The sequence below is a fragment of the Caretta caretta genome, chromosome 10 (genome assembly GCF_965140235.1).
Source record: "Caretta caretta isolate rCarCar2 chromosome 10, rCarCar1.hap1, whole genome shotgun sequence".
In the NCBI taxonomy this organism is placed as follows: Eukaryota; Metazoa; Chordata; order Testudines; family Cheloniidae; genus Caretta; species Caretta caretta.
This window is the reverse complement of record NC_134215.1, coordinates 55,078,424-55,091,653: the sequence shown is the minus strand read 5'-3', so window position 1 is coordinate 55,091,653 and position 13,230 is coordinate 55,078,424. Positions and strand designations below refer to the sequence as shown.

The 13,230-nt window shown below is 39.3% G+C and overlaps 1 protein-coding gene and 1 long non-coding RNA gene across 2 annotated transcripts in view; one reads left to right on the top strand and one right to left on the bottom strand.

The window, feature by feature from the left end:
- The window catches only part of TRPM1 (transient receptor potential cation channel subfamily M member 1), a 168,206-nt gene that overhangs the window by 64,895 nt on the left and 90,081 nt on the right, over positions 1-13,230 (bottom strand). Inside the window, exons 2-6 of the mRNA XM_075133020.1 lie at positions 10,799-10,878; positions 9,479-9,674; positions 8,040-8,253; positions 4,257-4,381; positions 2,984-3,155 (exon numbers count right to left, since the gene is read on the bottom strand). Coding sequence (XP_074989121.1) covers positions 2,984-3,155; positions 4,257-4,381; positions 8,040-8,253; positions 9,479-9,674; positions 10,799-10,878 — 787 coding nt within the window. The remainder of the gene's footprint in view (positions 1-2,983; positions 3,156-4,256; positions 4,382-8,039; positions 8,254-9,478; positions 9,675-10,798; positions 10,879-13,230) is intronic.
- Positions 1-13,230, top strand: part of LOC142073378 (uncharacterized) — a 114,827-nt gene that overhangs the window by 77,404 nt on the left and 24,193 nt on the right. The window lies entirely within an intron of this gene.

The window sequence follows — 13,230 nt, the reverse complement described above, 5'->3', positions numbered from 1 at the left end:
ACCTTATTACCCCAATTAATATTCTGATGGCTCCAGGCTATTGTCTCCTTGCTACTTTTGACTCGTTTGGTCATCCTCAACATGATATCCACCTATGCTTTCTCTTCAGATAAAAGCATTACTTTGCTCTTTTTATCATTAGGTTGAAATGGCTGGCCGATGTAAGAGATGACAGCTGAGCATCCCTTTGCTGTCCCTGCCTCACTATGATCTCCAGGCATAGGATGACAAAGGGAAGCCCACAGGTCACATGATCACTGGAATCTTGGTCACATGGTCACTTACACCTCAGGAAAATGCAAGGCAAAAAGCATTAGGTGCAAGCTGACTGATTTCACTACCCATGAGCATTTGGATCAAGTGCTTAATTCTGTAAAATGATCAACTTTTCATAAAGAGGTTGTCTGTTTTTTTTTAAAAAGTTAACTGAGAGACTGTGGAAGGTACCACAACAGCAACCCTGTAGATTTAATTCCTCTCTCTGCAGAACAGGCGCAGCATGGACAGCGGTAGGACACTGTCCCACCAATGCGTCCTATATCTGATCTGGAGGGATCCCAGAGATTGGGTTCAGTCTTTATGCCCATTAAATCCTTTCACATCTCTGCTCAGACATCCAACAAGGGTGCCAAATAGTGCCACTTGGGATGCCTTATTTTTTAAATTATGTGGCCACTAGTAACTGGACTGAGGCTTCCCACAGAGCATGTTTTTATCTTCTGTACTTTGTCAGATTCCCAACTTCAGTTTTATAGATGGTGAAATGACCAAACACCAATTAAACAAGAAAGGAAGCAAACCAAACTCCAGAAGTGCACACAACACATGTGCTTTAGCCTTTACCTGACACTCTATTATGTTCTTTGGCTTTTTAAAGACTGTTTAAAAACCCCAATTAGTAGCTGCTATCAGTCCCTATGCCACTGCTATTTTGAATTGATTTCCTCTTATTTAATAAATAACAGCCACTGAAAGCTCCCTAGGATAATCAGCATTACCTGAGGCACTAAAGTATTCAGATTTATTTCAACTATTGGAAAGATTTTATTTTTAATGATTTTTTTTTAAATCATCACTTTTTTTTCAATCTTGAAATTAAAAAGCCCCCTTTACATATACTACTTATTGTTGATTTGAAAAGTAATGGGCCAAATTCTCTTCTCAGTTACACCACTGTAAAAGCACTGCATTGGAACTGAGAGAACAGATTGGCCCACTGGCTGACGCATCCGATGAAGTGAGCTGTAGCTCACGAAAGCTTATGCTCAAATAAATTGGTTAGTCTCTAAGGTGCCACAAGTACTCCTTTTCTTTTTGCGAATACAGACTAACATGGCTGTTACTCTGAAACCTGGCTGAAGTTGAGATTCCTAACAGGTTCAAAAATAAAAATCACATTACTTATGTAAAACCAGATTTTCTGACCCCAAATCTCCATGTTCTCTGAAATTCACATCAAAGCCAAAGTTTATTTTTACAAAACCCTGGTTTTACAAAGATTTCAAATATTTCATAAGACCTTCATGAAATTGGGGGTGTCAGAAAGAGAAAATAATTAGAGTCCTGCAAATCTGTGAATATCCGCTTTATACTCATGGATTGGATGCAGATAAAAATTTTGTATCCGTGCATTGTTCTAAAAAATAATATTATTTCATATTAACTTCTTTCTCTCACCTCCCTCATATCCCCACCCCACACACCAAGCAAGATCACAGACTTTAAAAAGTAGAGTCAATTATTAATGATAGTGTTTTTCCTCCCATTGATTTTTGGGTGAGGGAAAAAAAATCATTGACTATTAATATTTATTAGATAACATGGAGTATTTCCAAGTCTCGTTATTCCTGCCAGAGTTTAGGAATCCATACCTGGTGAATGCCAAATTCTCAAACTCAGGAGATCTAATTAACGTTTTTAAATTGTTATTTTAAAAGTGTGCCCATTTCCAGTTCTCTGATAATAAGCTCAAGAGACTCAAACTTCAATGATATGTCTGAAGAGGCAGCAGAAAATTTTTAAAGCTGACATGTCGATGAATGCAGTTTTCGTTTTGCCCTTGTCTCAGTTGCAGATTCCCAAATTGGCCTCCTGTTTTGAGACATTATTCAATAACTATGCATTATTTAGAATAAAAATAATTACTGCTGGGCAACCACAAGAAAATCAGCCCAGCCATCTCTCTCATTTACCTATCTACTTTTTTATACATTTTTTCGAGATCAGGATGTTACAGAAGGTTCAGTGGAGAAAGAAATCACTAATCAAGCCTTGAGAGAAATCACATAAAATGCATCTGATAAATGATTTAGAAATGGATAATGGGGAAGTAAGCAAGCAGCAGATCTGTATGAAACTTTACATGTGAAACCCTTAAACTAGGTGAGATTGCCTAGGTTAGAGATTCATTAAAAATCCAAATCTCTGGTTACATTCATTAGAAGAGTTGCAGAATTTTGATTGTGAAATTCAAAACGAAACTCAAGGGATACAAACCCAAATAGAGAGAAATAAAAAATGTTAGCACACACTCTTGGAGACAGGAACCACAGAGATTCACAGAATGCTGATTAAAAGGAATTAGATGAAGCATTATTCTCTGGTGTGTATTCAGTGAGGCCTCCGAACATTGGCTAGAAGTACACAAAATATCTATCTTTCTTTTCCTTCATGACTCTCTTTCACTTAAAGTCTTGTGTCATTGAATTCCCTTCTCCCTACTGTTCCTCACCTTCCCCTTCCTCCTTTTCTGACCCTTACTCTTCTTTGTTTCCCTCCTGTTAGATTCAAGCCTTCTGTGTTAGTAATCAGGCAGCACATGTTTTTGTCCCAGTTACACTGATCTGATCAAATTTCAGTCTCTGGTCAACAGCTGGCACAAAAAAACCTAAAGTTCAGTCCAACAAAAATATTTTTTTTTAAAAATCCACTTATTCAAGATATTAATGTTCGCAGTTTGTCTAAAATCTCCCACTGCACTTACGTGTGTTAATTTTCTGAAGGGAGATGTGTTTTTCCAGTTGACGTCGCAACTTAACTTCAGCTCCGTATTTACCAAGTGTGCCGTTGTCCGCTAAGATGAAGTGTGTATGAGAACTGTTGAGCACACAGAGCTTACTTAAAGGGTTTGACATTGTTTGGTAAACTCTTGACACCTGTCAAAAGGATACGTGCATAAAGATTAAAAAAAGGCTTTACTTGCTACTATATACACATGTAACAAACCCACAGCCACAATTTTCAACATAACGACATGCAGCACCAGGAAGAGAATCTAGTAATAGAGGCCTTTATAATCTGAAATAAAGACGAGCCTGTCTTTAGATGTCCAGCCAGTAACTAAAGGGTCTCTCCCTTGCTTCTTTACAAAGGCTAAAAACCTTCTCCATAACAATTGTATTGTGTAATTCCCTCACCCAATTTTACAACATTTTCTTCTGAATAACCTGGAGCCCCGAGTAATTCATATTCAACAACTGAGTGCCAATCTATAATGAATCCCATGTGTTGCACCTGTATGAGCACCCTGGCTGTCTACAAAACTCTCAGCATATGGCATTGGGTTAGAACCCAACACTTTCCAGTATGCAAAAAACAGGCCCCTGCTACTTGCACTAAAGTAGTACTTTTTTAGCAACACACACTCTACTTATTTTGTATTGATATGGCAGCAAGTGAAATGTATACATCGTAAGTATATCTTTGTTGAAAAAGCGTTCTCAAGAGTAATCAGCTTCCTAGAAGGACACAGGCATTGTCTATCTATGATATTATATCTGTAGCTGGGCTGAAAACAGAACACGCTTCATAGCTTGCATGAATTGTCCTTTGTGTCATCAACAGTAGCTGCTGGAGATCAGAGAGCCACGTGCAATATGCTGGAATTCAAGACTAAAATCAATCAACATCTATTAACCCTTAGGACACTGATGACAAATATACCCTCTCTCATGTTTCCATTGAGAGACTAAAGGAAAGTTATCACCTTCAGCTTCTTCCTTTCCTCTTTGTACATGGAGCAGATGCAACATACCTGCCCAGCTACTGTTACCTTCTTCCTCCTTTCCTCAGCAAAACATTTTGAGCATAATCAGATGGAGAATTTGTTACAATAATGTACACTAATTTTAGCTCTAGAAATATTTTGGAAAGAGGGAAAAACACAAATACACAAGAACTGCAAACAGACGAAACATGCATTTTGTTACACAGTTGATATCCCACTACATGAGAGTTTTCTTATAGAAGAGACTTACATCTTTCCCAATCAGATCCTCCTTATTTTCCACAATGCCCCATGGTGCAATTCCTATGGCACAGATTCGTCCTCTGGACTTGGAAGAATGATCTTTCAAGGCATCTCCCACGTGGCGAATTACTCCTATAGGTACAATTCATTTAAATTTATTCTTGACGCTTCAGAGGCTTATGCTGAAGTGCTGATACGTACTTAGCTACTATTTTCAAACTTTACAGCGTAATATACTTGAAAGGCACACACATTTTTTAAAACTGTTTTCAGAAAACTCTAGTTTCTGATAAAGCATCCTTTAAATAATATGCTTTGGAATTTAAAAAAAATCCTTAATTTTTTTATATTAAACAGTTTTCTGCTCCCTTGCTCTGTGTACAAGTGTCTTCACATCAATGGGGAGGAAGCACTATAAAATACTCAAAGGAAACAAACAAAAATAGCAAAAAGTAGTTTTTGGTAAATTTTTTCAATTCTAGCAATCTTAAATGCTACTTGTAACTAAAAGAGAGAGAATTTTTGTTGCAGAGAAATGTGAGTTTCAAGTTGATAGGGTCCATTTAAGTATAAAAAATATAAGATATGAGTGAAAAACGTTGTTATAACACTGCCCCTCATTCTATATTGTCTCTTCATTTTGTTGACACACTTACATTTCTCCTCCCTTGGTGTTCATACCTCAACTACTAGAAGAGGGCCTCATCCTCCCTGATTGAACTAACCTCGTTATCCCTAGCCTGATTCTTGCTTGCGTATTTATACCTGCCTCTGGAAATTTCCACTACATGCATCCGATGAAGTAGGTATTCACCCATGAAAGCTTATGCTCCAACATGTCTGTTAGTCTATAAGTTGCCAGAGGACTCTTTGCCACACTTACAATAGAATAGCCTTCCAAGGGTATTGATGAAAGAACCATTCATTGAATAATTTATAACTGAGGTGGACAAAGTACTGAATAATATAAATGGAAAATAATCCTGCACTGAAAAGGAGATGCGTCTAAATGACCAAATAAGTCTTTACCATTTCTAATAGCTATGATTTATTATACACCAAGAAAACTCAGTCAACTTTACTTTAGCTTGAGGAAATGCAATAATTCAGATATTGCTCGGAAGTCCAGGAAACTAGAAATGGAGTGAAACAGTCAAAACTGAAGCTGAGGCAGGTAACTGCTCCTATGAGTATCTGCACTTAGATTACACTTTGAAGTCGTAGAGCCCAAAGAGAGAAACCATTCTCATTCCAGTTGCCTTCTTAGGCACTGATCTTATATTGTAATGTGTGTGGGTGAACCCTGCATCCTCATGAAGCCCCACTGAAGTCACTTCAACCCCAGTCCTGCAGAGACTCACATTTGGAGCTTAAACTGACACACTGTGTTTAGTACCATTGGCTTCAGTGAGACTATTCATAGTGTGTCAGCTTAAGCACATGCATAAGTCTTGGCAAGACTGGGGTCTTATTGTGTGTGAGATACAGCAGCAAGCTAAATGATAGATATCTAATAAATCAAACATTTCTTTATTTAAAAATTGTTCTCATCAAGAGCAATCACCATCTTATATTTGTGAGGGTCTTAAGAGGACATGTAATATATACCTATGAAACATCTGTCAAAGAGGATCCCATGCAGGCACAGAGATCTGCCTGCATGCTTCATAATGCAGGATCAGGCCCTTTGTTTGCATACATTTTCTATGAAATAACCAATTACAAAGAGATAGTGTAATTAAAAAACCCCACCATATACTAGAAATATGGTCAAAAGAAATTACATCTGAATATGTTGAAGCTCAGTCAGTATCAACACAGCACACATCAAATAGATTAAAAACTGACTGACAGTGATGATTCCCCATTTACCATTACATTTTACAATCTGAGTGTATGCGACTGGTTCCTGGCCCTCTGCTATCTAACATTTTTATCAGTGACCCAGAAGAAACCAAAATCTTGCAGCTGACACACAGATTGGGGAAGTAATGAAGAGTGGGGCAAAAAATCAGTGGGTTCAATGGACGAACATAAGAACGACCATACTGGGTCAGAGCAATGGTCCATCTAGCCCACTATCCTGTCTTCCGACCGTGGCCAATGCCAGGTGCTTTAGAGGGAATGAACAGAGCAAGGCAATCATCAAGTGATCCATTCCCTATTGTCCACTCCCAGTTTCTGGCAAACAGAGGCAAGGGACACTCGGAGCATGGTGTTGCATCCCTGCTCATCCTGGCTAATAGCCATTGATGTACCTATCCTCAATGAACTAATCTAGTTCTTTTTTGAATCCTGTTATAGTTTTGGCCTTCACAACATCCCCTGGCAAAGAGTTCCATAGGTTGTGTGAAGAAGTACTTCCTTTTGTTTATTTTAAACCTGTTGCCTATTAATTTCATTGGGTGACCCCTACTTCGTGTGTTATCTGAAGGAGTAAAGAACATTTCCTTATTCATTTTCTCCACACCAGTCAAGATTTCATAGACCTCTATCATATCCTCCTTCGTCATCTCTTTTCCAAGCTGGAAACTCCCAATCTTTTAAATCTCTCCTCATACAGAAGCTGTTAATTAAAAATGTTAATCATTTTTATTGCCCTTCTCTGTACCTTTTCCAACTCCAATATATCTTTTTTGAGAGGGGGCGACCAGAGCTGTACGCAGATGTACGCAGATTCAAATTGGGGGGCGGGCATACCAGGAATTTATATGCAGGCATTATGATATTTTCGGTCATTCAATAAATTGCCCTGTTCTGTTCACTCCCTCTGAAGCATCTGGCACCAGTTCCTGTCAGAAGACAGAATACTGGGCTAGATGGACCATGGGCCTGACCCACTATGGCCATTCTTATGTCCTTAAGAGGACAGGTGACCGATACAGAGCAAACTGGATCACTTGGTAAACGGAGTGCAAGTCATTTGTGTTTCAATACAGCCAAATATAAGCTCATAACATCCAGGAACAAAGAGTACAGGCCATGTTTACAGGATGGGGAAGCAATGACTTTGAAAAAGACCTGGGGATCATGGTGGATAATCAGCTGAACATGAGCTCCCAATCCAGCGCTATGGCCAAAAAATGTTCATGTGATCTTTGGATATATAAATAGGGGAATCTTAAGAAGAAATAGGACCGGTTAGATGATCTCTGGTTTTGGCACTTGCACGACTACTACTAGTTCTAGTGTTCACAATTCAAGAAGGATGTTGAAAAATTGGAGAGGGTTCAGAGAAGAGCCAGGAGAATGATTCAAGAATTGAAAATCATGCCTTATAGTGAAAGACTCAAAAACCTCAATCTGTTTACTTTGACAAAGAGAATGTTAAAGGGTGATTTGATCATAGTCTGTAAGTACCAACATGGGGAACAGAAAGTTGATAATAGAGGGCTCTACAACCTAGCAGATAAAGACATAACTAGATCCAATGGCTAGGAGTTGAAGCTAGATAAATTCAGACTCGAAATAAGGTGCACATTTTTAACAGGGAGGGTAATAAACCTGTAGGACAAAATTACTAAACATTGTGGATTCGCCATCAGTGGAAAAATTTAAATCAAGATTAGATGTTTTTCTAAAAGATATGCTCTAGTTCAAACAGGAATTAGTTCAGGGAAGACCTATGGCTTGTGTTATGCAAGAGGTCAGATGAGATGGTTGCAGCAATCCCTTCTGGCCTTATGACCTATGAATCTCTTATGCACTTTCATATCATCTACCACTGAGAAAGACCATATGTAGAAACATTTACTCCATAAGTCAAATTCAGAAGATGGTAATTTCTTACCAGTACTAACTCCTCCAGTGAAAATCCAGGCTCCTGTTGTCATGGCAGCCTTGATCAGGCCTTTCCCAAATACTTGTTTCAATTTAGGTTGCAATTCAAAATTCTGGAGGCCCCCATGGACAGAGATTAAAAGCTTGGGAAGTTCCAGTTGCCAGTCTTTCACCATGAGATGAAGCAGAGAATCTGGTTTGGTGTCATACGACACACGTATGTACTGCAAAATAGTTTGTAACAGTGCCTTAATATTATGGTGCTATTTTCTTTGTTATACCTTCCATTGACTGAGAATTGAGGAACCAACAAGTCTAACATGAGCAAGGAAGGATTTTAATGCTTTTTAAATATTATACCACAAAGTTTCTATATTGCTTGTAATGAGAAAAATTAGTAAGCCTGAGTCGCATTGCTCCACTGTTGAGGAGCGGAGAATGTGCTATTCATTACACAGGGAACAAATATTTGATAGTAGTCAATCTAGCAGAGAAAGATCTAATGCATGATCCAATGGCTGGAAGCTGAAGCTAGAAAAATTCAGACTGGAAATAAGGCATACATTTTTAACAGTGAGAGTAATTAACCACTGGAACAATTTACGAAGGATTGTGGTGGTTTCTCCATCACTGGCAATCTTTAAATCATGATTGGATGCTTTGCTAAAAGATATGCTCTTGGAAATTTTTTTTGGGGGGGGAGATCGGGGGTTTCTTTGGCCAATATTATATGGGAGGTCACACTACATGATCACAGTGGTCCCTTCCGGCCTTGGAGTCTAGGACTCTATGAAATCTATGAGTAAAAGAGGTTGCCATTTAAAAAAAAACAGCTTGGGTTGGAAAGGGGAAGTACTAAGTTTTCATTAGGAATTTGAACTAGGGGAAATTACCTCCTTGAAAAAGATCAAGATGTTTTCTTTGGTTCATTGAATCCTGTTTTGACTACCAAATTAGAGTCCTTATCTACATAGCAGAAGTTGGCTTATGCAACATTTTATCCTATTTCATTATTTTGTTAGTTTTTCTACCTCTTGAGCATTGGCTTTTTATATTATATTTACTTCTAAAATCATGACTTTATGGCAATTTTCTTTTTAAACTACTGACATTCTATTAAATGGGAATGGGACAACCATATGTGTTTGTTTTCTGTAACTTTTATTGGTTTTGCAGTATGTTGTTCCCCTTTGCACCCCAGCGTATTTCATTTGGGAGTCTTACAGGGAGGCCAGGGGACAAATTCCAGGAGTGGCTCCTTCTAGAACAGCGATCAGGCACAGAGGAATGCTTGAGTGGAGAAGCTTGGATTGCGGCTATGTATACTATACCTGCTCTGCTGAAAGACACAGGACTCTACTTTCCAACATTGTCAAGCTTGGATCAGGCCCTCAGTGAGCTGGGGATCTAGATGACTGATGTTTGTATAGCATGTGTTCTGTTCCTTACCATGGCCTTATTTGAATGTCCACCTCCCTGGAACTCAAGATTTCCATAGGCATCTGTTGGACATGTTTGGGTGTGTTTACTGATGGACCATTTTTCTGGCTGAGGTTCCAATTGCTTTGTTTCCTCTCCATTTTTGTTAGCTGCTGTACTTGGTGGAATTGGAATATGTTGACTAATAAGCTGGCCACAGCAGCACCTGAAACCAAAGTCAGATTTTGCACCAACGATGAACATATTGTCTCCAATATCTGATAGTGTCACCTTTAAAAAATAAAACAAACTCCCCCAGAAACAAAAAATTAGATTTCAGACACAAAAGATTCTGGCTGACCTACCTATTTTATACCTGGCATATAGGACTTTCTGAGAGTCACTGAAACACCTCCTATGAGCCATACCGAACCCACTTTTCAGAGGTGCCAGCTCACATGTGTTGCTTAGTGCTTAAGGACTAAATAGTTCACTTCTGTAAGAGGATTGGACCCTGAGGGTCTGGTTCCTGTGCCGGGGAAAATAGCAGCTGTGTGGAGCCTGTCTCCCTTTTTCTGCTGCTATCCACTATGTGGGTAATCTGTGCAACAGCAGAAGGGGGCACCTTGAACCCCCTTCCACGTCTGGACGGCCACTCAAGCAGGGCACAATTTAGCCAATTGATAATACAGTAGCAGTAATACTAAGTATTACAGTACAACTACATCCAGAACAATGAGGCCATGCTACTATCTTGCTTCGTGAACCAGGATTATACCATTCCCTTGGCTTCTCATCTATCTCAGAATCCAATGTAAAGTTGGGTTCTGATTTTATGAAATCTCCAAGGATTTGCTACATTCTGCTTCTCCGGCCTTATTGCCATCTTCTTCCCCTAACACTCATTCCACTCCTCCAGCCTGGGTCTCCTCTCTGCTTCTTTTCTTCTGTTCTATGCAGAATGTGCAAGTGTATGAGCTTGTCAACACAGTGGAGTAATGCTTAGGATGTGTGATTTCTAAAGTGCATTAATGTGTTGCACTGTGCAGACCCTGCTGGTCTCAAACAGTACTATATTAAAGCACACTATGGTACTTTTAGTGCACTCCAGCAGTTTCTACATGGACTGTTTGTTTTAGAAATCCCTCCTCCCCCAGCCCAGCGTACACTGCTGCTCTGTGAAGAGAAGCCCTTTGCCCCACTTTCACTTTTGCTCCCTTGGCTTCTTTCCCTCAAGCACAATGAATAAAAATCAGCTCCCAGCTACATCATGTAAATTCAGAACAATTCCATTGACTTCAGTGATAAGAATTGTTTTATTTACTAATGTAAATGCTTAAAAATGGTCACCTGTTAACATCTTTGTTGTTGGCAATTATGCAGATGCATTCTCTTTTTGAAAAGGTCTTCTCTATCCAAGCCTTTTGACCCTGAAATAGGAAAAGGGAAATCAAATATTGATGTATTTGCTGAGTGGCCAATAAAGTAAAATGTCTACCTCTTAGTTTCCTTCCTGAAATATAACTTTGATTGTCAAATGAGATATTTACAATGCACGTTTCAGGAGGATAGACTCCTTAAATTCTAGCATGGTACTCTCACCTACTGAGGAAAGCATGAACTCCTCCACCAAGGCATAGTGAGAGCAGGGAAGGAAGACACTAATTATGAAGATAAATGGGAATTGTGTGGGACCATTTCCCCTGCAAATGCAAACCAGAATTTATCATACCAAGCTCACAATGTTTTTGAAACTGGAATTGTAGATGAGCTAAAACAATGCCACAGGTCTGTGCAGTACAATTAGAAAGTCCATTGCAACAACATAGTTCAATTAGATTTGAAAACAATGAATGGAGAATACAGCTCAGAAACCAAGGTTTCCCAAACTCTGGGCTTGCAATCCCCATTCTCAAAACCTGTAATCTTGACCCTGAGCAGGCCAAAATTTGCCACCATTGTAACACCAAAATGAACAACTAAGTATGAAGATTTGAAAAGGATACTTTTATTTTAAAGAGGTACAAAATGTTAACCACAGTCACAATTCAAGGATATGGATAAGCCTGTCTTCTGGATGAAATTCATATTCTGTCCCTGGAGAGAAGAGTTCACGTCACTAGAGTCCCCAAAGAAGCAAAAGCATGCTACCAAAGAATAATTACTTAAATAACCAGCAAGGAAAGAGAGTTGGTCATTTAGGAAAGCCTGCACTCTTGCTCTTATTTCAAACAGTCAGGTTATCAGTGTACCAGGTAAGAGTTACCTCCCTTCATTTTGATAGGAGTTGCTGGTGAATGGAACCCATGCCATCACAGAGCATTGCAAAAGTCAAGAATTCATTAGACAGCACTTAAGGAAATTCACTACGGCTGCATGAACCACACGGAACAGGTTTTCAGGCATTTTCTTAGCATCAGGAATTTGATGACATCTGAAACAGTGCAGCCTTCAGGGATTAGATACAGTGCTGAGGATCAGTATGGCCTGGACTTATTTCTTTCCAGACATTGCTTTGGCACCATCCGTGTAAATTGCTTTTCGCTGCTCGCACTGAAAATGGAACATTATAAATGAACATTCTCCTTGTATGTGTTTGACACAGCTTTAGAAGACAGCAAGTATTTTGCAGTAGTGCCAGCAGAAATATAGCTCAAATATGCTGGAAGGTTTGTAGCATCAAAGACATTGGATATTCATGAAGCTGAATTGCTGAATAATCACTTTTCCTGAGTTTTGAAATCCGTTCACTCCCTGATTTCTTGAGCCACATGGCTAATACGGCATAGAACAGTGCTATCTGAGAAAATACAGCTGCTTCAGCCTCTGTAACTTTTGAAACCATGTATAACGTGAAGGAAAGCCTAAGATTTCCTGTAATGTTAGATGGCTTTTGCAGTTGCATGATCGCACAGATATCAAATAAGATGATACCTACTGACAATGCCAGTCTGAGTAATCCAGTCTTGTTACATTTTCCAGGCTTCCTTTTCCCCAAATCCACAATCCAATTCAGTGTTCCCTTTTTAAATATTGCAGTAACTTTGAAGACATCGTGCTCTTGGCAGCAGCCAGCATTTTAGAGCACGTTATAACCGGTGGTTTCGAATCAACTGACGTAAAACCCATGTGTCATTGTATGCTGCATTTCCTTTTACTTTTCTGAGCTATCACTGAAACCTGTTGCTGCTTCCTTCATTTTGAAACCGTCAATCTTTCAGAATCAACCCTTGGCCAGAAGTGAGCTCCACAGACAGATAGATGCAATGTGGTTGTGTAAGGCTCAGCAGTGCTGTCATCCAGTTTTCCAGTTCGGGAGCACATTTTGCCATTGTCCATGTGCATGGGTAGTTGTGCTTTGTGGTACACATTAAATAAATTGGACTTGTACCATTTTGCATAAGGTAAATCCAGGCACACCTACAACACCATCCTCCCATAAGAGATTAATCATGTTTCACTCGTCGAGTCTCTAGCAGCATGCTGTGCTAGTCTACACCAAACCCCTAACTGGGGTACTTATATCAATGTAGTGGTTTTAAAGGGGTATGGCATTCCAGGCTTGTGTTTATCCAATTTTTTTGCCATTTTAAATATACTGAATTTTGTGTGTGTGGCCTTTCATAACTCCCCTCTCTGAGTGCTCAGCTACTATAGAAATGGGGACCCTGTAAGTGCCCGGATAGATAGATACATCCTCCCCAGGAACCCCTCAAGGGATCTGTAACCCCCAGTTTTGGAAACCCTAGTGTAAGCATTTCAGGGGAGATAAGTTCAGGATG